This window comes from Tiliqua scincoides, chromosome 1, assembly GCF_035046505.1.
Source record: "Tiliqua scincoides isolate rTilSci1 chromosome 1, rTilSci1.hap2, whole genome shotgun sequence".
Taxonomy (NCBI): Eukaryota; Metazoa; Chordata; class Lepidosauria; order Squamata; family Scincidae; genus Tiliqua; species Tiliqua scincoides.
In genome coordinates this window covers 70,418,052-70,442,387 of record NC_089821.1, presented here as the reverse complement: position 1 = coordinate 70,442,387, position 24,336 = coordinate 70,418,052, and the positions used below count along the sequence as shown (strand labels likewise).

Here is a 24,336-nt window from a genome sequence, read left to right as displayed (position 1 = left end):
CACACAAATGAAACACAGTGCTTCCAAGGCCCACTAGAAGGACTTACTCTGCACTGTAAGGATAGCCAGGGTGCGGTCATCCTTGCTTTCACATGTGTATTCCCCAGCGTCCTCGGACTTCACATGGTTCAGGGTCAATGAACGCTCCCGTCCCTCTGCCCGGATCTCATGGTGCTCGCTGGGCACCAATTCTTGCCCATCCTTCAGCCACAGCACGTCACCCTTGGTTTTGCACAGCTCACACCAAAACACCACTGTCTCCCCCTGCAGTGTTGACACATCTGAGAGTCCTCGAACAAACTTTACTGGCAGCTCTGAGGAGGAGAAAGAACAATTCAGCAGCTGTGGAGGGGAGGCCTTGAAAACAAGCAGAATACATGTGCCACCTTACTGAATTGGGGGTGGATGATTTTCTAGAAACCTGCATGAAATCCTGATTATGCAGCAACATGAAAATCCCAAGAACCATAATGAGCTCCTTTGTTAATTTTTTAACCCTCATGATAACAGAGAAATGTGGGAGTACAGGTGGGCAGGATTTGCTAATGTTCAGGAAGGCTTCCACAAAGATCAGATCAGATTTCTTTTGCAATCTCTCTGGTCCTTCTCAAGTCCTGACAGATGTCCTGCCCCCAAATTCCAATATCTTCATTCCCTCATATTGCTGAATGATGAGGAAATTCAGTACACACATAGAACTGGGCATTACTTGTGCCAGCTGCAATATTTTAGCACAGCGAGCTAGACTTCCTGCTTTGCAATCTTGGCAGCAGTCGGGATAGACTGTTCCAAGTTATATACTGAGTCAAAAGTATCCAACTGCTGAACCAAGGAACAGGAAATCTTGTGTGTAGGCAAAGATTTTCGTTTTCATGCAGAAGGTACAGGCTTTCAAAGAGAGTGAAAAATATATGGGAATTCTGAACTAGGAAGCTGCCTTATACTGAGTCAGATTATTCTTCCATCTAGGCCAGTATGGTCCATGTTGATTGGCAACATCTGAGCCTGGGATCCTCTACATGCAAAGCACATGCTCTACTGAGCTGGGGACCCTCCAAAGCAGTCTGATCAGCATCTCTACAATGTAAATACAGTTCTAGAGATCAAAGCAAGGATTCACAGGAAATATATGTGCATATGGAAGGGAATTCTGCACACAGCAGGCCCTCTGCTTCCTGCTATGGTCATAAAAATCTGTTGTCTGATTAGATCAGACCAAAGGTCCTTCTCACTTCGCATTCTTATTCAAGCAGTGGCCACAAAGAAGTCACTGGAACCTCACAAACAAGCTATGAAGGAGATGGCATTCCTGTGTTGTTTGCCTTCGAGCATCTGGTGACAGGGATTCATTGCCTCTATACATGGAGGATTTGTTCTATTACCATGACTAACAAGCATTGACAGTTCCTAATGCTGACACAAAGAGCTATTGGCTAGAGGTTTGTCTCTTCCACAGCATGAAGTATCAAGAGATGGTAATATGAAGCAAAACATCATAGGCATGAACCCCCACTGATCCCTCCTCCTTTCTCTCCACTGAGATTGGCAAACAAACTGACGGAGTGGGAAATATGGAGCCCTCACATTGTTGCTCAAAGAGAAGCTCTTTTAACCACTGTACACAAGGGAGAATTCAGCAGGCACGACCATCTCCAGCCTTTAGGTGAGGGGGCAGGGTGTTTGGCAAGATACTGTCCTCCATCATGCGCTGCCATTGCCCAGGCAAGCAAGCAATGATAGCAATTAGAGGCAGTAGCCACTCTTGCAACCTGGAGGCAGAGAGGGAAGGCAGTGGTGGTTGCTCCTAGCTGCCATCCTCAGTCGTGCACTTGGATGGCTGAGTAAGAAATCAGCAGAGGCAAGGAGCAGTTACCATCACTGCCTGCCATCTGCCTATGAGCTGGGTGGGGAAGGACTGCTTGCTGCCGTGGCTGCAACAGGCAGTGTGGTGGTGGTGGGGGGGTGTGTGTCCAATCATCCTGGTCCTGGTGACAACCTTGTCAACAAATATGGCTTAAACAACAGCTGCAGCCCCCTGTCAGAAGAAGTCATGTCTTCCTAAATTCTCCCTTCAATATAACCAGTAAGGGCAGGTCAACCCCATGCCACATCAGGTTTGGCATCCCTTCCTGATCAGACATATCCCTTTTGCTGAATCCACCAGCTGCATAGTTCTCTGAAGTGCAGCTAACTTCATACTTGAACACCTCCCATGTTCCCCAACTCAGATCCTCTTACCTTTGACACTCAGCTCAAAACATAGCTGGTCATGATGTGAGTAGCAGATGTACTCGCCGGCATCAGCCTTGCTCACATTGCTAAGCAGCAAGCTGTGCACCCGGCCCTCTCGGCGCAGCTGGCAGTGCTCGCCGGCCACCAAGGCACCTCTGGGTCCTTCCCAGCTCACTGTAGCCTGCTCCTTGGAGACGATGGCTGAGAGCACTGCACTGCCCCCCTCCAGGACCAGCACTTTTTCAGGGTGCTCCGGTTTTGGCACAAACAGCACTGGGGCCTCTGGCAGAAGAGCAAGAAAAACAGGGAGAATGCCACATAGTCTAATGTCCATCAGACATCTCATCTATTGCAGCTGCCTCCATCTACTACTCCCTCCAGCCCTCCCTTCATATGTCATTTACCAGAACCCTGAAGTTGGATCATGAGACTTGACAAGCCTATGTCATCCCCTTTCATTCTCTTAGGTAAATTTCCTCTCTGACTCACACTGCTAAAGGAGAGAGACCCCAAGGGCAACACTGGTGGAGGGGGCTTGAGAGTTTGCAAGCTACAAGTAAAGCCACCCAACAATTGTTTGCACCAGACTCCTGCTCTCACAGTGCTTCACAGTTCCCCTCCTCATCCTGTGCCCTTACTTCCTTCCAAGGGCCTCCACAACCACCTGCACAGAACAGTGTCACAGAACAGTGTTATTCTGGCTAGTTCCCAAGAAATTGGAAGCAAGATAAAAAGGAGAAGAAGTTTGGTGCTAGAAGCTTCTGCTTATTCCCACCTCCCCATCTGAGGTTGAAGCTGGCCTGAAATGATAAGCCTAGCTCAGGACACTGAGAGAGGGGAGTGGTGGGTCCACCTTACCTCTCACATATGTTGTGAAATGCACTTCATCATCGCCAGTATTGCAGCTTAAGGTCCCGCTGTCCCCTGGCTCAGCTTGCCTGATGATGAGGCTGCGCACAGGCCCTTCACTGCTCATGACCACTCGTGGCCCAGGGTAAAGCGGCCGCATGTTCTTCAGCCACCGGACAGAAGCCTTCTCTTGAGACAGGCGGGCCACTAATGTCAGGTTCTCTCCCTCTTGGACTTCAATAGGCAGCAGGGCATCATTCTTGTTCACAATGAGCACAGGGGGTGCTGAGAGAAAGGAAGGCTCTTATGAAAGGCATGGCTGGGTGTATCAGACAGTTCTATGCAAGCAGGTAGAACGAGGTAGGGACAGATTTGCAGGTACCATTAAAGGACAGCAATTCGTTTCTGAAATTACGTCCCCTTATAGTGAATTACTACTCTACAACTTTCCTTCCACACTTCGGCTGCTGTATCGCTGGGTTTTGTTTACTTCTCTCCTTTTAAAAAAATGCCTGAAAAGTTTTTATATTGTAAATTAAAACACAGCTTGTTTTGGTTTTGGTTTTTTTTAAAGCAGTAGGAAATTGTCAGGATTTCGCTGAAGCTGAAAAAGGAGCTTTATTTAAATGACATATTTCCTCCTTGAACAGTTCTGAGCTGTCATTCTGGAACAGAATTAAGTTTGCCTCTTCCAATGGAACATTTCCAGGCAGCAACATATGTGATTTTGTTCAATTAATTATTATCGTTTTGTATGCAGCACTGCTAGCTTAAGTAAGAGGAGATCTTAGGCACATGGCCAAACTGCTGCGAATGCTAGCATTCTCTCTAGAATCTTGGGATGGGGAGGGAGTTCTATTTAGATTTTCTTTTTCAGGAACCAGAACTTAAGCATGTGCACATGAATAATTTCATATTCTTTCCCATCAACCCGGACCACCACACTTCTCTTTCTCTGTTGTCTCCCTTCAGTCGATTTTAGATTGTGAGTTCCTTGTGGTAGGGACCAATCTTCTGTCCTGTTGTAAAGTGCTATGCACACAGATGGGGCTAGGTAAAAAAATACATTTTCATCATCAGCTGTAGCATCTCTGAATGCAAGTACTGAATTTTCTACTGGGCACAAAATTCAGCACACTAGGACCCTCATCTTTACTTTTAATTAATAAATTACAAACTTAAGTTTCCAGGCAGCAAAGAGAGATTTGAAAGAGCCCAATCTTGTGCATGTCTACTCAGAAATAAGTCCCGTTTTGACCAATGGTTTTTTCTCCCAGGTAAGTGTGTGTAGGATTTCAGCCAAACTGTATTGACAATGGCAGAGAAAATATAAGCCAGAATAAGGCTGAGTAGGATTCAGTGGTTGGTGGTAGGACTCCATTATTGCACTTAGCTCCTCAACTCTTCTCCTGACTTGCAGAAACAAAGTAAGGCTGCAATGCTGTACACATCTACCTGAGAGTAAGCCCAACTGAACACAGTGGGACTTACAAGTAGAGATGCAAAGGATTGTGCTGCAGCAAAACAAAACAAGCAAATATAGTTAATTTGCTTAACTAGTGCAGGTTGCAAAAGTCTGCTGTTCTTGGTGGGAATTAGAATTACCTTGATGAAGAATTTTGAGCTATACTTACTGTAGAGCACTCACAGACTTTGAGGTGAGTTTCTCACAGACCTCACAGTTTCAAGGCGAGAGGGATGCCTAACCCTTTCCCTGTCTGCAATTCTTCTGTACCAAACCCCCTTCACCCTCAAGCTGCTTTTCCCTGTGCAGGTTCAAAATACATGTTTGTCTACATTTTGAACCTCACATGGGTGAACTGGATTGAGGAAATGATGGTCAGAGAACCTCACCTTCTTGGCAGAGGCAGCTGGGATATTTCTCTACCTGTCCTCAAAGCACCTGTTATGCAGGGCCAGGCTCTGGAAGCTACCTCCCCTCACACTTTTCCTTTTAAAACCTCGTCAATAAAGGCTCCCTCGCTTTCAGTGAGGGCTGCAATTTTTGGCAGAAGGTCCAGAAGTAGCGGCGCCTGGGAGTCGGCCAAAGTTAAATTTAACCCTCTCATCAGCAGAGTGAGAGACAGAGAAGCAGCTTGCTCCCTTCACTGGTTGCCTGCCCTGCTCCAGTACTCAGTTCTGTGGGCCTTGAGATGGGAGTAGCACTCCAGGTCCCTCTACTATACCCCTAAAAACTAGTCAGGAGCACTGGGGCCAGCAGTTACCAAGGCAGCACTGATTCTCTTCATCTTCAACCTACTCCTGCTGAGGCAATGATGATGACGATTGAGCATTTATACAGTATTTTAAAGTGTTCCAAGTTCTTCACAGACTTTATAATGACCCTGTAAAATAGACATTATTGTCACATTGCTGATGGTGGGGGTAGGGGAGTGAGCTGAGGATGAGAGCCACCTCATGCTTTAATGTATGACTGTTGAACTTCCTGTCTCAGTCTCTCACCAGCTCATGAGCCTTCTCTTCCATTGAAGAGAGACGGGGATAAGCAACCTTTATCAGACTTTTGACACACTTACTCTCAACCTCAATGTTGCCTGCCAGTTTCCTTTTAGGGCAAGTCTCACCTGCCACTTTTACTGTGGCCAACATCTGATCAGTCCCTGCATCACACGCATAAGTGCCTGAGTCTTCTGGCCTGGTTCCCAAGACGGTGAGTTGCCGGCGTGTACCATGTGCTTCAATACGAATACGTCGGCTGGATACTAGTTCCTCTCCATTCCTAAGCCAACGCACAGCAGCACTAGGCGAGGACACCTCACAAGCCAACACCAGAGCTTCTCCAGAGGCCAAGGAGTGCTGTTCTGGCACCCCTGTGTTTCCCACAATGGAGATGGGAGGCTCTTAGGAAAGAAAGAGAGAGGCATCACAGTGCAAGGCAGGAGCAAGGGTTGCTGGCCTTGTTGAAGGTTGAAAGGCATCCACCTCCACCGGTCAGGCGGTTACAAGCAGCTGAATATAGATACAAGCACACAGACACACAGATCTGGAGGAGGTGCAAAGGAACATCATGCAGTGGAGTGAGCAGAAACAAAGGCAGCACTGTGCCTTTCTGCCTCAACAGGGAAGAAGCTGCAAATGTCAATCCTGTCTCGCTTCCCCTCCATCACAGGCAGGTACAGATGCTGGTGTGTGAGAAAGGCATTTAAACGCATAGGACCCAAAAAACTCAGTGGCAACACATTCATATGGCCTCAACTCAGAGAAAAAGTGTGCTTCTCTGTCAAGCAGAGAGGACAGGTTAAGCATTTGCTCTGGAACTGTGAGAAGCAGATTTTTTTGACACAGGCGAGTGCCCTTCAGTGTTGTCAGTCACTGCCCATCACTCACAGCCACTCAGAGCCCAATCCTATGCACGTCTACCCAGAAGTCCCATTACAGTCAATGGAACTTACTCCCAAGTAAGTGTAGATAGGATTGCAGCCTTACTGGCTGGTAGAATCACTCACTTTGCCCACTGAGGGCCAAATCCTATCCAATTTTCCAGCGCTGGTGTAGCCATGCCAACAGGGCATGTGCTGCATCCTGTAGTAGGGGGCTTTCATGGAGACCTCCTCCAGCTAAGGGAATGCTTGTTCCCTTTCCTCAGGGCTGCATTGCAGCTGCACTGGTATTGGAAAGTTGGATAGGTTTGGGCCCTGAGTAAACTGAGACTCTTTCCTGAGTGGGCAGCTGTTCAAAAACCCAGTACAGCACATGACCTGTCAAGGGTCCATCTTTTCCTTTCCTGCCACAACAACAAGGAGCTCAAGCATCTTGACTCTCTGCATGGTCCATTCAGCACTGAACTCAGTGGTGATTAGGGATGGCAGCAGTGCCTCTCCTCATAACCAGCACAAGTTCAAAATAAGCAAATACATGTGCATTTGTTGGATCATGAATACATGTTTTTCTTGGTGAAGAATTTCAATTGTTGTCAGAGCCCCAATTATAACTATAAATGCTGATGGGAACATAATTACACTCAAGGCATCGCTAAGGATGATGAAGGATTGTTTCAAGGATAAACATTATATAAGATACATCGGTGGCATTTCAGATAGATGCTACAAATGCCACTCGGAGGAGGTCAATTACATACAGATTTAAGCACTATCAGCATAACGTAGTGAAAACCATAAAGTATGTAGGATATTTCCTGTTTCTCTTTGATTATTATTAAGATTTCTATTATTGTTAGGATTTCTGTACGGTTTTGTGCAACTATAACAGCAAGAATCGGTGGGCAACATGATAATAGCAGCTAAAACTGTAGTTGGCGGAAAAGGGAGACAAAAGCAAAAGCCTTCTATTAGATGCTGATTTTATAAAACAGCATATGGAATGATGACTGTGAATAAGCTGACCTTTTACAACTCTACGTGGGATGACAAATTCACATTGAAACCTTTTTTATTTCTTACGGAATTTAGATTACCAAAACAGTATTGTACTAATATAGTCGGAACACAATGCTCTTTTGGAATGCATTCTTGTATAGGTGCAACTATTATGATTTATAGGAAATTGCTCACGACTGGCTTTTTCTCCCCTCTCCCATCAGGGACCTGCTTTACCCTCTACTGTGACGTAGAAAATGAGGCTGTCATCACCACTGTCGCACAGGTACTCCCCACAGTCACAACATTCGGCTCCCAGGATCACCAACGAATGGTGTGCCCCATCCTGCTCCAGTCGCACATGGTCTGTGTCCTGCAGTTTCTCCCCATCCTTGTACCACTTCACATCCCCTCTAGGAGAAGACAGCATCACTGATAGCACCAGGTCCTCAGAAGCCAGGCAGCCATGGTGAGTCTGCAGTTCATCACGGCCCACAATCTTCACTGGGGGGTCTGCCAGAACAAATAGAGGTGCAGTTAACTTTATGTTGTTGCCCCAGTAATCACTGCCATAATTCTGTTAGGGCACAATCCTAGGCATGTCTACTCAGAAGTAAGTCCTATTGTGTTCAATAGGGCTTACTCCAGAAAAGGATGGATAGAATTGCAGTCTTAATGTGCAAAGTCCTTTGCAATCCTTACATGTTCATCTTAGCAACAATCCCCATCCCAGAGAGGCAAGTATTCCTCATTTTACATTAAATGTATCTTAAGTGTTGTGTGGTTTAAGGGGTTCTGGAATGAAGTTGGTTAGCTGACTCTGACGACTTTGAATCCAGTGAAGTTATTCAGGGCTGTGTAACTCTGAGATCCCAAAGGGTGCAGTGTACGTTTCACATGTTACTTGTGGATAGCTTGCTGCCTGGTGAGTGTACCATCCATCCTGATGCCCCTGGATAAGCACTAGTGAGGCTCAATCATAACAGTATCAGGAAGCAAACCACTGCTTAAGGGAATGAGGTGCTACTGCCCCCAAGGACAATATGGGGGATGGTGGGAGGAGGCAGTGGCACAGCAAGTCCCTTGTGCACTGCTGCAAGTCAGTGGAGCTGCTACCTTTTTCTCCTACCTACTTCCACAAATTACAGGGCCCAAGACGGAGGGAGTGCCAGGAGATGGCAGCAGTGCCACAAGAGGCTCATGGTGCCACTGTCACCTTCTCTGCCTTCATCTCTACAAAGGGACTTCCTCCTAAAGCATCAGAAACAGTTCATTGTCTGTAATCATTGACTCTGAGAAGAAGTCCCATCTGCCGAGAAGAACGAGCCACAGCTGAGAGACTGGGCACTGGGGGTTTCTCCTCCTCCCAGCTCAGTGAATAGGGAGAGAATACTCCAGCTCCTCTTCTTTTTTCCACCCTCCAAGGCTGTGAAAGAAAAAGAGCTACAGTCACTTTCTGTTCCTCCCATTTGCCAGCTGGCATAGAGAAGCACCCACTAGTCAGCCCATCACCAGTATCTGTCCTTGTTGCTTCCTTCTCCTTCTCCCAATTTAGGTAAGCTGGAGAAGAAAATGTGGGATGAGCAGTGCAGAGGCAGAGTGGTGGGACATGTAGGTAGAGCACCACAGGAGGACGGGGCCAATGGAATTTCACGGGGTATATGTGTGTGTGCTGCAAAACTATGCCCCAAGTCCCTAGCAACCTGACACTGGTGGAGAGGAAGGGCTATCTCATCTGCTTCAGGCATGGAAATGTCTTGGGCCAGCCCTGGGAATACCAAAACAATTATTCACACACACACACCCCCAAAATGCATTTCAGGACACTTGCTTTGTACTGTCATCTATCTGACAATTCTGAGCCAATGGATGTGTGCAGGATGTTGAATGAACTTAAGACCAAATGAAACAAATTGGACACAGGAGCTTAACTGTATGTGAGACAAAGGGGCATTTTCACCTAGGAAACTTAAATAGTCTCTGCGGCTCTCACTATTTATGTGACATCTGACCATCAGGACTGGCCCAAGATCTCAGCCTGGTCTGGCACCAGAGGCAGGGTGCCAAATGCCATCCCCCCTTAACCAGAGGCATGCCCAGTCTACATTCCCCTCCTCTTCTGCTACCTATATTTTTGCTGCTGCTCCTGCTCTCCCGTGATTTGAAAGGAAAACGGAATGCAGAAGAAAGTTGTGGCTTAGAGGAGATGCTCTCGTCTCTTCCTTTACAAAAATAGGGAAAGCAGGAATGGAAGTGGCAACAGCACCAGAGGTGGCAGTGTAAGAAGTGTCCCCCAACAATCCACCACCTAGGGTGGCCACTTCAGTCTGCCTCATAGTCTGACCAGCCCTGCTGATCATTGTTAAAGCAGAAGAAAACTTAAAAGAGAGGAACTTGTAATGCAAATGAACATTCTGGTTAATGTAGGTTTTACATTTGCATTGAAAACCCAAGAAAAGCAAGAGTGTGTGTAAGTGTACAACACTTGTAGCCTTGGTTTCTGCTCAATCATTCATTGGATCCATGTGAAGGCACTTCTAAGAATGCCCAGTTGTCTTGGGCCTGTGCCCTTTGTTTCCTTGTCTTCATTCAGATATTGTAGACAATGGCTCCCAAGATAATTTTTTTAACACTCTGAGTCAAGTTCCCATAACAAATATGCGTCAGAGTACAAGACTCCACCAGTGGTGACCACACAATTCTTTTGGGCTGTGCTATCGTTCTGCATCTCAGGTTTTTTCATCTAGAGAGGTGCCCTCCGGAACTGTCGTCTTACTTGCTAACTTCCTATCTACTCTCCCAAAATCAAAGAACATCCTGTCTCCTGACCGCTGTCTCATCTGGGTATGAATTTCGAGAACTGTCTGATAATCACCTACGCAGTAAGTTGAAAACAGAACCACCGCCAATACTCCCTGCCACAGCCACAAAGGCAGCGCCACCTAGAGGCCAAAGTGACACAGCACAGAGCAGATTATTATGTGAGATTCCGAGCCTCATATTCAGCATTCTAGCTGCACACTTGTCAGTCTGATTGTATTCTGTGGTAACACTGGTGTTAACTATTTCAACTTCTGTTGTGGCCATTCACTCACTTAGTTCCACTCAGAATTCAGTATTAGTTTTTTCCCTGGGTTCTTTTCTGCAAAACATTCGCCTTAGCATTGAAAATTATGCTGTTTTAGGGCCAAATCCTGTCCCACCTTTCCAGCCCTGGTATAGCCGTGCCAATGGGATGTGCACTTCATCCTGTGGTGGGAGGGTAGTTATAGAGGCCTCTACAAGCTAAGATAACATTTGTCCCCTTGCCTTGGGGCTGCATTGCAGCTGCACCAGTGCTGGAAAGTTGGATAGGCCCTTAATTTCCTGCCTGAAATTCACATCCTTTATGATAGCCCTTAACTGTCATTCCCAACTGTGCATGAGCCAGGTGGATGTGGACAACTGGTGATGAGGGAAATGCACTCTGCACATGACTGACACATGACACATGACTGCACATGAGAACACAGCAGAATCATGTGCCAAGATAGCAGTAGTAGCTCCCAACCGCTTGTCACAATAAGTACCTTTTGAATGAGGTACTTCCTGCTGTACTGTTTCCTGGCCACTCATCAAAGTCATGTGTGAAAGCAGTCCTAGAAAGATTTTTGACATAATGACCCACAAGGAGATTATTTTTTCTGCAGAGGAACAACCCCTGAATCAATCAACTCTATTACTGATTGTCTTCTGCACCTGACTTCTTAAGGGTGCCAGGTGCAGTTGTAAAATGAGTTCATTTTCAAAAGCAGAGCAACTGTTTTAATAATCAGTTCTCTAAACCTCACAGCACAAGGGGGGGAAAGTGCATGCCAATTTTCTGCCTCAAAAAGTGCAGGCAAAGTGCAAGTAAATGAAATCCCCTGAAAATCAATTAATTTGTACACAGTGGTCTCCTCAGGCATTCCAGCTGCTGCCATGGAAAGAAGGCTCAACTGAGACTTGAGCCAAGGATCCCTTGGGAGAAGCAACAAATTATCCAGTCAACAACTCAAAACTGCATTGTGTGACATCATCAGTGAATGCATCAAGCTAACATCCAGCTCTGAACTATTACCTTTGCATAACTACCATCAGTGTACAACTATTAATATCTGCACAACTATCAAACCCAGAAAGTGGGGTCAGGTGAGGTGGACTTAAAAGTGAAGTTAGAAGGTGGAACTGAAGCTCAAAATATGCTTTAACAATTTGGCCACAGTTGCTCCAGGTGAGAACAAACCCATAATCACCAGGGAGGCCTAAATAAGGGCCCAAACAACACAATTAACACCACAATGCCTGAGTCTGACAAGCAAAGTGGCTAATTTTCTTGCTACTTGTCATGAACAATGTTCATTTCCTTCATTTCCTATATGAAGAAACTCTCTGCAACTTTAATGGCTCACTATTAGAAAGAACACATCTCGGACTATGCCATTCACCCCTTGGAGGTAGCTGCAGACGCCTTTCTAACAATATTTCAGACCAACTGAACCATAGGGGCTGAAGGGAAGCAAGAAGTCACTTGTACCAGCCTCTGCCATGAGGCTGAATCTGCAGCAAACACCAACATCTCCCCCTGCAATTTAACTCAAATTATCAAGAGAGTGAATCACAGAGAACAGGAGTAAATAAGGAGTCTCACATCAGAGATAACTGCATGACTGAAGAAACAATAAAACCATAGGACCGCTATTTTTGAAACAGACAGAGGCTCTATGCCAAGAATAGCTATAGTTTTTCTTCATTACTGCATCTACATGACAAGAAAAGCTTTACCTGTTCTGCAATGCACCTGTTCTAGGCACAAAATCTTTGTGCTCTAAAATAAATAAATAAATAAATAAATAAAACACTATGTGGCAGCCCTAAAATCAGATTACTCAAGCAAGTGAGTAGTGCCACATGCAATACGTAAAGGGGAAGAAAGGAAATCTCAAGATATTCCTAGTCCGTACAGTGCTTAAAATCTCCAAGTGTGTTCCAAAGTTATGGCAACATGTGGACAATGAACTAAGTGCACACAGGCATAACACAGACACCCTTAGCAGTATAAGAATGAAGCAAACACAAAGAAAAACTATTGCATATGTTAAGGCAATCAAAGGAGCCCAGCAGTCCAACGCTGCTCCCCTCCTTTTGTCCTCACAACAACCCTGTGAGGCAGGTGAGGCTAAGAGAAAGTGATTGGCCCAAGGTCACCCAAGAAGCTTCCTGGCTGAGGGGGGATTTGAACCTGGATCTTCCAGGTCCCTTCCTAACCACTACATCACCCTGGCTCTCACTATTAAAGAGATTGTGGTGCTTCAATCACTCACTCTCTAGACCTGTGTTTTTTTCCCCCTGGGGAAATGAGAAGCAGCAGGGGATATGCATGAAGTGTGTATTTTAGCAGAAGAAATACTGGAGAGAAAAAAGTTAAGAAGTTTCATACACATACACACCACCACCCCATACTTATCATTCTTCCACCTGCTAAATGCAACCTCTGCTGCTGCATTGCAAAAGGAAAAGGAAAAAAAAAAAGACCTGTTTTTCTAAAATGTTAGTAACTTCTTTAACTCTCCTACTGACCTCTTCAACAACTATTTACTGTACATTTCCATTTTAGAACTGTAAGCAATATTGGAAAATACTACCTGCCCAGTGGCAATATTACCCAAGGATAACAACACCTCTTCCCAATGCTTTCATGAATGTACTCAGGGCCAGTTCTAGCCCAATATGCTACAACACAAACTTTTGTCCCCAAGTCACATGCAGAACTCTACTCATTCTATAGACTCCATACACTGATCCAAAGAAATGCTTGAGGGCCCAATCTTTCCTGCAGCGGTACAGCCGCAATGCAGCACCGAGGTAAGGGAACAAATGTTCCCATATCTTGAGGAGGCCTCTGTGACTACCTCCCCACCACAGGATGGGGATACACAGCCCATTGGCACAGCTGCACCGGCACTGGAAAATTGGATAGGATAGTTATCTCAGGTGCAGGTAAGGTAGGGATACAAATATTGCTGGCTCCTCAAACAGTCCTGGATATTCTCTGTTTAGTGCTTCTTTAGACATACACTTTACAAAATTCTGGTATTTCCAACATGAAGCCATGGCTTCACTCAGCAAGTGCTCACTGAATGCATTGACTGGTCCTAAAAATGGCATTGTTTTCCTGATTGTCTGGATTTTGGTCAGGAGGGTTCTCAGATCACAGCTAGCAACATGCAGATCAATCCTAAAGCAATGGGACCCCACCATAAACACACTCCTGCCCCCATTATGCCTCCCCCATTCTATCCCCACTGCCTTACCTCCTAGTAATGCTAGTTCTGCCAGTTCTATAATCCCATAGGATTGGGCTGACAGTTCCTTATTTTTCCTTTTAATGCCGTATATGAACAATGTGATGAGATATGATTGTGTCCCTGCATCCCTTACATTACTAGCTGATATAAGACAGGGGTATGGTGAGAAACACATAGCACAATGATATCACATCACACTCTGATTGTATCAGAGATTAAAGTGACGTGGATGGTTGCCACTCTAAGGGCCCAATCCAAACCTGCACTTGGGTCGACGCAGGTCCCTTGTGCTTGCCTGGGAGTGTTGCAAAAGTGCCTTAAAACACTTTTGTGCCACTCACAGGGGAGATAGGCCAGTGCACGAATGTGCACTGACCTTCCCACGCCACCGCAGGCCCCGAGGAGAAGGTAAGATGCATCAGCCGGGATTGACTGACGCAGGGGTCTGGGGGGCATGGTGAGGGCAGGGAGGAGGCAGAAGGGAGGGCAGGCGGTGGGCATTTCCAGGGGTAGCCAGGCAGGGCCAGGACTCGGCAGTTCCTGGGCAACTCAGGGCAGTCCCAGGCTACTCAGATCTGCATCACCTCCAGAGGTTTCCCTTGCCCCTGGCTGAGCCTCTGGCTGCCTGAAACTTGTGCTGGATACAGTGCAGGCATGCTGGCCTGCCTGTTTCCAGCGCAAGTTAGGAGTGCGCTTTAAGTCTCTCATAATGTCCAGCCTGAGCCTGTATTAATTCCATTACTACTGGTTTTATGGACATCATGCAAATAAAGTCAGTTCTTTAATGTTTGGCCTGTAGAACCAACAAAAATCTACATTTATGAATATACAAACAGGCCCAGAAGGAAGGCTGGGACTCGACTAAAAATAGCTGGTTTTTTAGGTCAGACAGAACTAGGTTTGGACTGTTTTTTAGAAAGTCCTAGGCCAGGTTAGAGTTGGTGCTGGGTTAGATTTTGGGACTTTATTTCAGAACTTTGGATTTGGGGCCGAGTGCGCACCTGAAACTCTGACATCAAAGGAGACAGACTCATCCTTAGTCTCGCAGATGTATTCACCAGCATCTTCAGCACTCGCCTGTGGGATAATGAGGCGGCGCTCAGCACCCTCCGACTGCAGCAAGAGGTTGTGGGTCTCATCCACTTCCAGGCCATCCTTGAACCAGCGAACAGGGGCATCGAGCAACGACACCTCACAGCTCAGCTCCAAGCGCTCAAGTGCCCACACCTCCTTTTCCAGTGAGCGCTCAGCTGGCCGCAAAATCAACACTGGCGGCTCTGCCAGACAGAGAGAGAACAGAAAGATAAGCAGCTGGTCTCATGCCCTCCATCATGCCTAGCCTTACTGAGTGCCTCAGTTTCCAAACAAGTGGCATGTTACATGCAAATATGTGTATTAAACCCCAAGACCTGCTGCTGGAGAGGAAAAACAAAATTGAGAAGGAGTCATTTTCAAGAATACTGTTTGGGGGAGCACTAAATTCTACAGAGAGGCAAAACGAATAACTGAGAGGGGAGCTGCAGCAGAACTATGACATGAAGGGGAAAGATAAGCACTCCTGCACCACTAGGTTTAAAAACTTGTATGTAATGAGCTTGGCGCTTAAGAAGACCTCTCCAATATTAGTCCAAACCACAGCAGTACAACCTTGTCACCTTTGTGCAGTGCTTAGTCCTGGGTAAGTAATTCTGACCACTGTTGGCAGGAGGACAGCTCCCCTCACAGAACTGCCACTTTACCTTTCCTACTTCAAAGGATTCAGATCAACAGATCAACAAATCTGGAGAGTTCCAAAAGCCCCTCAATCTAGCAACCTCTGACCAATGATCACCCCTGGAAGCAACAAGAGACAGCAGTTCATATCTCCCAGGACAGCCAGGGTGGTACAGTGATTCAGAAGTTGGACTTAAACCTGGAAGGTTCAGGTTCAAATCCCTGCTCAGCCATGAAGCTTCCTGGGTAACCTTGGACCAATCACTATCTCTCAGCATCACCTACTTCACAGGGTTTTTATGAGAAGAAAAGTTAGGGAGGAGCCATGTACACCACCATGAGATCCACCATGACATCCAAGGAAGGGCGGCATAAAAATGTGAAAAATAAATACTGTAAATCTACTCACTCGAGGTGGGGAAGGAAAGAATATTAATCAGAGCACAAATCTAACTGGGGTCAAACTCTGAGAAGTCACTCACCTGTGATGGTGACGTTGAAGAAAACGGAGTCTCCTCCTGTGTCGCACACAAACTCCCCTGTGTCCTGAGCCTGGGCTGCAACTATAACCAGACGGCGATGGGGCCCTTCATTCTCCAGCAGGAGACCACTGTTTTCCTCCACCTCCTCTCCATCCTTGTACCAGTATACAAGAGCATCAGAGCAGGACAACTCACAGGCCAGAACCACACGCTCTGAGACCTGGTAGACATGGGCCACCTCTGCATTGGACTGCAGAACTCGAACAGGCAGCTCTGTGGTGGGAAACACGGTCATAGCAGAGAACACAGAGAGAGAAGGGGCATCATTTCTGACATGAACTATGCAGAGGGAGTGCTCTGTGCTATTCAATTGCTAGCTGTGGCTGGAGAGGGTGACTAGTGCATCTATCTGCTTCTGGTACTGGGAGTCTATGAGTGAGAAGTGGTACTAAGGCATTTGTGTCCTGGACAATTGTGTCTTGCTCAAATGCGTCCCAGTCATTGGCGACTCTGGACATTCATGTCTGGTTTTTTAGGCATCCCAGTCATTTGCATCGCTCTGTAACTGGGCAACAAGCCCCATATTATATCCTAAGCCTCTTATCCCAGCTCTAACCCTACCTTTGTGTTTTAAAAATAAAAAAGTACATCTAATATAAATATACATATATTGGGATTCAAATGTTAGGGATACAAAAAGAATGGACGCAAATGTTCAATATCGGGATGCATTTGACAGGACATAGTTGTCTAGTTTGCAACGGTCCTCTCATTGTAAGAAGCAGAGATGTTGGTGTTTGCAGGACTACCTTCGCAAAAAAAAACAAAAAAAAAAAAAAACCCTAATGCTTCTGAGACTGCTCACCTGGATCAGATGGCACATAGCCCCCTAAGAATCAATTTCAAGAAAATGGTGAGGGGCTAATGAGAGAAAAGAAGGATAGCCAGGAATGAAGCTGGTTTCAAGCAGATAAAGCTGGTTGCTGACAGGGGGGGAAAAACTAGATTGTTGTTCTGAGATGCTGTCTTCAGTTCCAGAGCCGCCAAAGACAGCCAGTAGCAGCTCACTCCACACCTCCACCCCTTTGCCTCCACTTACCATCCACTGTAACTGTGAAGTCTATGCTGTTGTTGGCTGTGTCACATGTGTATATCCCAGAGTCCAAGGGGCAGGATGAATGAATCAGCAGCCTCCGAATGCAGCCTTCTGATTGGATAGTGAGGTGGTCACTTTCCAAGGGCACAGGATCTCCATCCTTGAGCCACTGGACAGGGGCATCAGAAGTGGAGACCTTGCATTCCAGGAGGAGAGGCATTCCAGCCACGATCATCTGGAGGCACTGGGCCTCTGACAGTGGAGTGATGAACACCTTAGGAGCTGTAGAGGGACATTTTGAATGAGTGAAGCAACTTTGATCTTCTAGGCCAAGACAAGAAAGAACTGGTTTGTAGAAATCTGTGCAATGAAACAAAACATCCTCCCTTTATCATTAATAACTGCCCCAGTACTACGCAAATACAGAAAAAGAATTCTTTTTCTGAAAGGAAAGGTGCTGGGGCACAAGCTTACACATGTGTCATCTCCTCAAACTTTCAACTCTGAATTTTAATGCGTATGCTTAGGCTGTGTTCTCAGGGATGAGGAAAACACACTTTGCATATGCTCTGAGTCGTACTGGTTTTTTGATACTTCCCCTCCAAGTTCAAAACTGAGTCCTGGCAATGAACATAGATTCTCCTAGGGGTCCCAGCCCCAATGAAGTTTGACTGGCACTTTCTGGTTCCAACTGAATGGCGCCATTTGGATGGCAACCAATGCTAGGCAAATAAAGGATTGCTCCATAGAGAGCAACTCCCCCTATAAGTTTCTGCTTCCATGCCAGTGGCTTTCAAATGAGCACAGGAAGTGAGGGCCATGCATTACTCTTGTATTTTTCCCTCTCTCCTTGGCCTAAGTTTCTGCCAAAGGTGCAGCTGAGTGCTATGTGTCTCAAGTTACAGTGACTTTGTGCTGTTTAATCAAGAGTTTTCCCATGAATTGTGCCTTGGAAAGGAGCCAGAGCAGTTTCCCCACAGGGTGCTTATTGGAGTACCCATGAATCCAACAGACAACCAAAGAAGTTTAAATTAACTTTACTGAGAAGTTAAAATGAAAGCGCAATATGTAATTGAATAGGTATTGAATGAAGAATTGATATTCAAAAGCAAGCTACAGTGGTAATTCAATTTAGAACTGGCTATAGTTACTTTTAGGTGAAATTGTAATTCTCTTCTGTGACTTGATGGCCCACTGGGAAAGGATTTGCTTTTGTCATTATTTTAGAGTTTGCTTTTATTGTTTATTAGAGCTATTTGTTGTTCACCACACATATTCATTATATACATATTGCATTCATGGGTATATGTATGTTGAAAACTCTGAAAAATGCAGAGACAATTTGCAAGGTGGGATGGGGGCTTGGAAAAAGAAGACAACAATAAGTGTGTGTCACGACGGCACTGCACATGATGAAGATACACTGGTGCAGGCATCTGGCTGAGGGCTTACAAGATCTCTCCTGAGGAGATCTAGCTCAATCTCAGCACTTCCAAGATGGTAGTGCCTGGGAAGCCCTGGAAGTGAGATCGGACCAACCATAAGAGGGAAACAGAGAGGTCTGCAGTGCATCCGGTGGGGCCAAAGGAGTCCCAGGGAGCAACTGAGAAGCAAAGCGCCCAGCCAACCCACAGAGGAAGCTTGTCCCAGCCACCAGTTGCCAGTGGGCTTCCTACCTTGGGAGGGCCTACTCACTGACCATGGCCTGGCTGGCCTGTAGCCCAGCTGGCCAAGCAGATGGGGACTCAAGGCCTTTACCAAAGACCCCCTTGGAGGCAATGTCCCACTTCAAGAGGCCTTGGATGACTGGCCAGGTCAATCCGCCTTGCCAGAAACCTATAAGTGTGAGCAGGAGGACCCTCTTGTAGGGGAGGTAGGAATCGGTAGTGCCTCCAGATGAGGTGCAGTCTCGGGGGGAGGGGGCTCCTAACTGGAAACTGGCCAGTTGGAGCCAGGCATTGGAGCCCTGCCTAAGCTCTACTGGGACTGACCTAGATATGCCCTGTAAAGTTCCAAGTTGGAGACCTGTGTAAATAAACCCTCTCTGCATCAAACATAAGTCTTCTGTTATCAAAGTGATTGACAGACAGGCATGACAAATCCCAACCCCTTCGAGGAGATCCTGCCCTTTTGGGATGAGGCTGCCGCTCCTGTGAATGTGCTAGTGTGCCAGAGTGGCACCATTAATATTTCCAGAGAGTGCTTAGCCCCCTCTTGATGGAAGATCAGTTCCCATAGAAATCTACAAAGCTGCCTGGTAAACACAGTGCCTTGAATTTCAAATCTCCCCTCCTTGCCCTTCGAAACATATTTAGGGGTCAGGGGGCACGAGTCCATTTTTTAAGTGCAAGCATATGGAATCCCTCTTCACTGGACCTTCTACCATTTTTTCTTGACAGCAGAATCTTGCCAGAAGCTAGATGCTTTCTCAGTGATGTTCATATATGTGCTGTACTCCCCACCCATGAAACTCTCCATTGTTTGGCTCAAGTGCTGCTTGATACAAATATATACAGAATTTGCATATGTTCTTTCCAATGAACTGAAGCCAGGTTGTGGCCATGTTTTGTCCTTACAGAGGAACTGTTCTGGCCCCAACATTTATTCTGTAGAAATTTATAGTGCGTGTTACTTCATTCAACCCTAAGTCAAGCTGATGTGACCCCAGTGGGATGCAGCACACTCCTATGTATGTCTTCTCAGAAGAAAGCATCATTGGGTTCCATGGAACTCCTTATGCTCCATGAGGCATCTGATGAACCACTGTGTGATATAGGATGCTGGACTAGATTGGCCTTTGGCCTGATCCAGCAGGGCTCTCCTTATGTTCTTATGTTAACTTAATCCAAGGAAATTTGAGCATAAAATTGCAGCCTTAATGTTGCATCCTCACAAAACCCAGCAGCTATGTCACTATACCCTCTTTTAGTGAAGCATGTGGCTAGCACACTGACATGCTGGGCTCCAAAATGGACAGAGCAATTGGGCAGGAGTGGGCTTCTATTGTTCTAGATTGTCTGTAGCAATACTTTGGTTTGTGGGGGGGGGGGTGAGTGGGAAAAAACCACATCTTTCCTCACCTCCCTAGAAATCATTCAGGGATGAGAACTACATATGCAAACAATGGCTACAGAGTGCAAGGCACAGGTGTGAGAATTCGACTACTGATGAAGGAATAATAATAATAATAATAATACAGGTATTTATATACCGCCTTTCTTGGTCGTCAGATTTCTCCTCAGACTTTAATTCAAGGCAGTTTACATAGGCAGGCTGTTCTAAATCCCCGTAGGAATTTTTACAATTAAAGAAAGGTTCTATCTTTCAAGAACCACAACGTTTCAGATGGATCTTTCTGATCTGGTATCACATTCTGGCCTCCAGTTTCCTCCCACGCAGGCTGACAAGCAGCTCCTTCACTCACACTAAAGAGTAGGTGGAATAACTTGACTCGGCTTGTCAGCTGCTTCAAGGTCTCGCCATTCATGGTGCCGGAGGCCTCAAACTGGTGACCTTTGGATGTTATCTTCAGGCAAATGGAGGCTCTATCCTCTAGACCAGACCTCCTGCCTACTACTACTACAGACAGAGGCCTACTACTACCTGCTCCCTTTCAATGTTTTAAGACATGCGCCCTCAGGTGCATGTTCCCAGAGCCCAGCTGGATCCTTTTAAGCCAATGGTCTTCAACTTTTCATGCCACAACCCCCCAATTCCATAAGTAAGGGCACAATCCTAACCCCTTATGTCAGTGCTTTCCAGCACTGACATAAGGGCAATGCAGCTCCGAGGTAAGGCAACAATCATTCCCTTATTTTGAGGAGGCCTCCATGAGTGCCACCCAACTGCAGGATGCAGCATATGTCCCATTGGCACCACTATGCCAGTGCTGGAAAGCACTGACATAAGGGGTTAGGATTGCGCCCTTTGTAAATAAATATGAAACCAGGGACCCATTGATGATTTAGGTCAGATGATTAGGCTTTGGGTATTTTGTAACTTGTCCTTGGGATAGAGCAGGGGTGCCTAAACCCCGGCCCTAGGGCCACATGCGGCCCTTGAGGTCTCTCAATGCGGCCCTCAGGAAGCCCCCAGTCTCCATTGAGCCTCCAGCCCTCCAGAGATTTGTTGGAGCCCACACTGGCCTGACGCAACTGCTCTCAGCGTGAGGGCGACTGTTTGACCTCTTGCATGAGCTGTGGGAAGAAGGCTCCCTCCACTTCTTGTTGTTTCACGTCTGTGATGCAGTAGTGGCAGCAAGGGGAAGGCCAGCCTTGCTTTGTGCAAGGCCTTTTATAGGCCTTGAGCTATTGCAAGACCTTCATTCATTCATATAAGTTCATCTTTAATATATTCATTTATGTAAACTTATGTAAATTTATTCAAATTTTAAATGTAAATCAATTCTTTTTTTCCCCCAGCCCCCAACACAGTGTTAGAGAGACGATGTGGCCTTCCTGCCAAAAACTTTGGACACCCCTGGGATAGAGTAACAAAGGTAATATGTACAAACTTATTGCTTTAGCTATTTTCAGTATTTCTTATTTCCATTTTCTCATGAACATCTATTTATCTGTCAATATATATTCAATTACATATTGTACTTTCATTTAAGCTTCTCAGAAAATAAAACCTAAATATCTCCAGTTGTCTTTCAAACTATTGGATGACTCACAGGAGTACCAGAGCTCTCTGTTCTCTTTTCCCTGACATATGCCAATTAACAGAAATCCAGTAGTATCAACGTCCACTCAGTAGTGTTGCCAAAATGTGGGGGGGGGGGCGGACTGCACTAGGTGACACACTTGGGGGGGGTGACACCACTACTGGCCAAAAATTATGAAAATCTTGGTATTTTCAAATACTAGCATCATGTTATATATCATTTGATGGGTAATTTAATACAGAATGAAATGAAACAAATGGTTGAAATATCTGTATTCTATCAAACTTTATGGCCAAATAACCAGACAAGGAAAACACAACTGCCTTACGTAACAAAAAGTGGATTTAACTCAAAACCAACCCATGAGACTTGCACGGATGACACAAACCCTAGTGTGTCTCTGCTACCACTTGCAAGATCATGATTGCTGCAGTGCTTCTCATCCACCAGTGTTAGCACCATCCAATTGGAAGCACAAACGTGAAAAGAAAAATGACCTTCAAAACAAAATGGGTAGGTAAGACATTGTTCCTCCCAGCATGCAAATCTGCCTACTACACTGGCACCACAATCATATGAATCAGGAAAGGACACAGACAGTAAGGTCCATTACAGGTCATGGGAGCTGGATGCAAGTCTGACTGGCCCCTCCCGATATTCGTGACTAGTAAAAAGGTCCTTGGCAAAGGTTATACTGACTAAACTGTGCTTTACGTAGGAATCTATTTCAAGACAATGGCCAGGAGAATAGCCTCGATGAACGAACTCTTGGATGTGACTGACCTGCAACAGTAACATTGAAGAATGCAGAGTCGCTGCCCGCATCACAGACAAACTCGCCTGCATCTTCCACCTGAGCTGAAGCAATGATGAGCCGTCGGTGAGGCCCTTCACTTTCTAACTGCAGGCCATCATCCTCTTCCAGTTTCTCCCCATCCTTGTACCAATGGACAGAGGCATTCGGACGGGACAGCTCACAGGCCAGCACCACGCGTTCAGAGACCTGGTAAGTATGGACTGCATCTGCATTAGAGTGCACAATTCGCACAGGCAGCTCTGCAGTATTAGGGGGAAAGCACAAGGAATTCCAGGAATTAGCAGCGGATTTGCAGACTGGAACAGATAGCAGAGTGGGTAGGTAGAGGTGGACACTACAGGTTGTAGCTTTTTCTGAGATGAAAGTAGCAGAACACAAACTGAGCTGGAATGTGAGAGGGGAAGACTGTTGCAGCACTGGAAACGTGCTTGAATGTGTGTGGGCATGCATGTGTGAAAAAAGAAAATGGATGCTTACTAAAAATGAAAAGCTCTGTGAGGCTGCATTGAAAAGTCAAATGCAGTCAGGAAATGCTGAGAAAGAGACTGAAAAATATACAGTACATCAAATTTTCATTATATAAAATTGTGGCAGCAAGCCCACATTTAGAATACTTGGTGTAATACTGGTAGGTCCATTTCACAACAGAAGGAATAGAGCAGGTGATGGTACAGAAACACAGGGCCCAATTCAGACCCGCGCTTGGGCCGACGCAAGTCCCTTACGCCAACCTGGGAGTGTTGCAAAAGTACTGTAAACCACTTTTGTGCCACTCTTCTGGGAGACAGGCTGGTGCCCAGACATGCTCCAGCCTACCCGTACTGCTGCGAGCCCTGGGGACAAGGTGAGTTGCATCAGCCAATGCAGGGGTCAGGGGAGAGCGGCAAGCGTTCCTGGGAGGGGTGGGCAGGGAGCGGGAGGTGGGGCCAGGACCTTGCAGTTATGCCAGATCCTGACCTTGCTCCTGGGCGGCACAGGGCAGTCCTGGGCTCCTCGAATTTGCACCACCTCGTCAGGTAACGCAGATCTGAGTAGATCCATTGGGACTGAGTAGACCCTTTGGGGCTGCTGCAGCGCAACACGAGGTAAGGTGAAATGTTTTCTTCTGTCTCAGGTTGCGTTGCTTTTGGCCCCAAACGTGGGCTGCTGCCCTGCCTGCTTCCAGCACAAGTTAAGATTGCGCTCACAACTGACAAACCAATCCTATCCTCCTCCACCACCACCACTCTGCCAATGCAGTACTGACATAAAGCCTACTGCTGTATCCTGCATGGGGGGCAGTCCTAGACGTCTCCTCTGGGTAATGGAACAAATGTTCCCTTACCTGGGGGTAAGACTTCACAGCGCAGATGGGTCTAGTTGCATGACTGGGTCTGGGGGAAGGGGAAGGATTTAGTGGCTGATGCAAAACCCACCCCCTTCCCAAACCTGATCTGCCCTCATCGCCACCCACATTACCACTCCTGTTTCATTCACCCTGCCCCATTACACCCTCCCCCTGCCCCATCCCGCCTTCCCTGCTGGCCTAACACCAACGACGGGTCCTCAACAATCTGCCAGTGCATTAGAGGCCACTCTGACATCTCCACAAGCACTCCTCAGTAGGTGAATTCACATACACCTGGAGCACCTTTTACAACTGCCATAAGGCAATCACTGCAGCAGAACACACTTACCAAAAGAGGGGTGAGAAGAAGTGGAGGAGAGGCAGCATGGGAGAGAGAATAACAGAAAAGGATTCATTCCACCTCAAAATGCAGCAACTCAGCATTGTCCACTGCCATTGATAGGCAGCAGGAAGTTTAAAAAAGAGGAACT

At 46.4% G+C, this 24,336-nt stretch overlaps 1 protein-coding gene across 4 annotated transcripts in view; it reads right to left on the bottom strand.

The window, feature by feature from the left end:
* Positions 1 to 24,336, bottom strand: part of OBSL1 (obscurin like cytoskeletal adaptor 1) — a 58,416-nt gene that overhangs the window by 9,125 nt on the left and 24,955 nt on the right. For 3 of the 4 annotated variants that reach the window (XM_066611560.1, XM_066611563.1, XM_066611561.1), the window contains 9 exons: positions 22,485 to 22,757; positions 17,039 to 17,395; positions 15,940 to 16,212; positions 14,746 to 15,021; positions 7,656 to 7,931; positions 5,667 to 5,942; positions 3,091 to 3,366; positions 2,239 to 2,514; positions 48 to 314 (listed from right to left, as the gene is read on the bottom strand). In XM_066611560.1, the coding sequence (XP_066467657.1) occupies positions 48 to 314; positions 2,239 to 2,514; positions 3,091 to 3,366; positions 5,667 to 5,942; positions 7,656 to 7,931; positions 14,746 to 15,021; positions 15,940 to 16,212; positions 17,039 to 17,395; positions 22,485 to 22,757 (2,550 nt within the window). The remainder of the gene's footprint in view (positions 1 to 47; positions 315 to 2,238; positions 2,515 to 3,090; positions 3,367 to 5,666; positions 5,943 to 7,655; positions 7,932 to 14,745; positions 15,022 to 15,939; positions 16,213 to 17,038; positions 17,396 to 22,484; positions 22,758 to 24,336) is intronic. The other variant, XM_066611562.1, reaches the window with a different exon arrangement.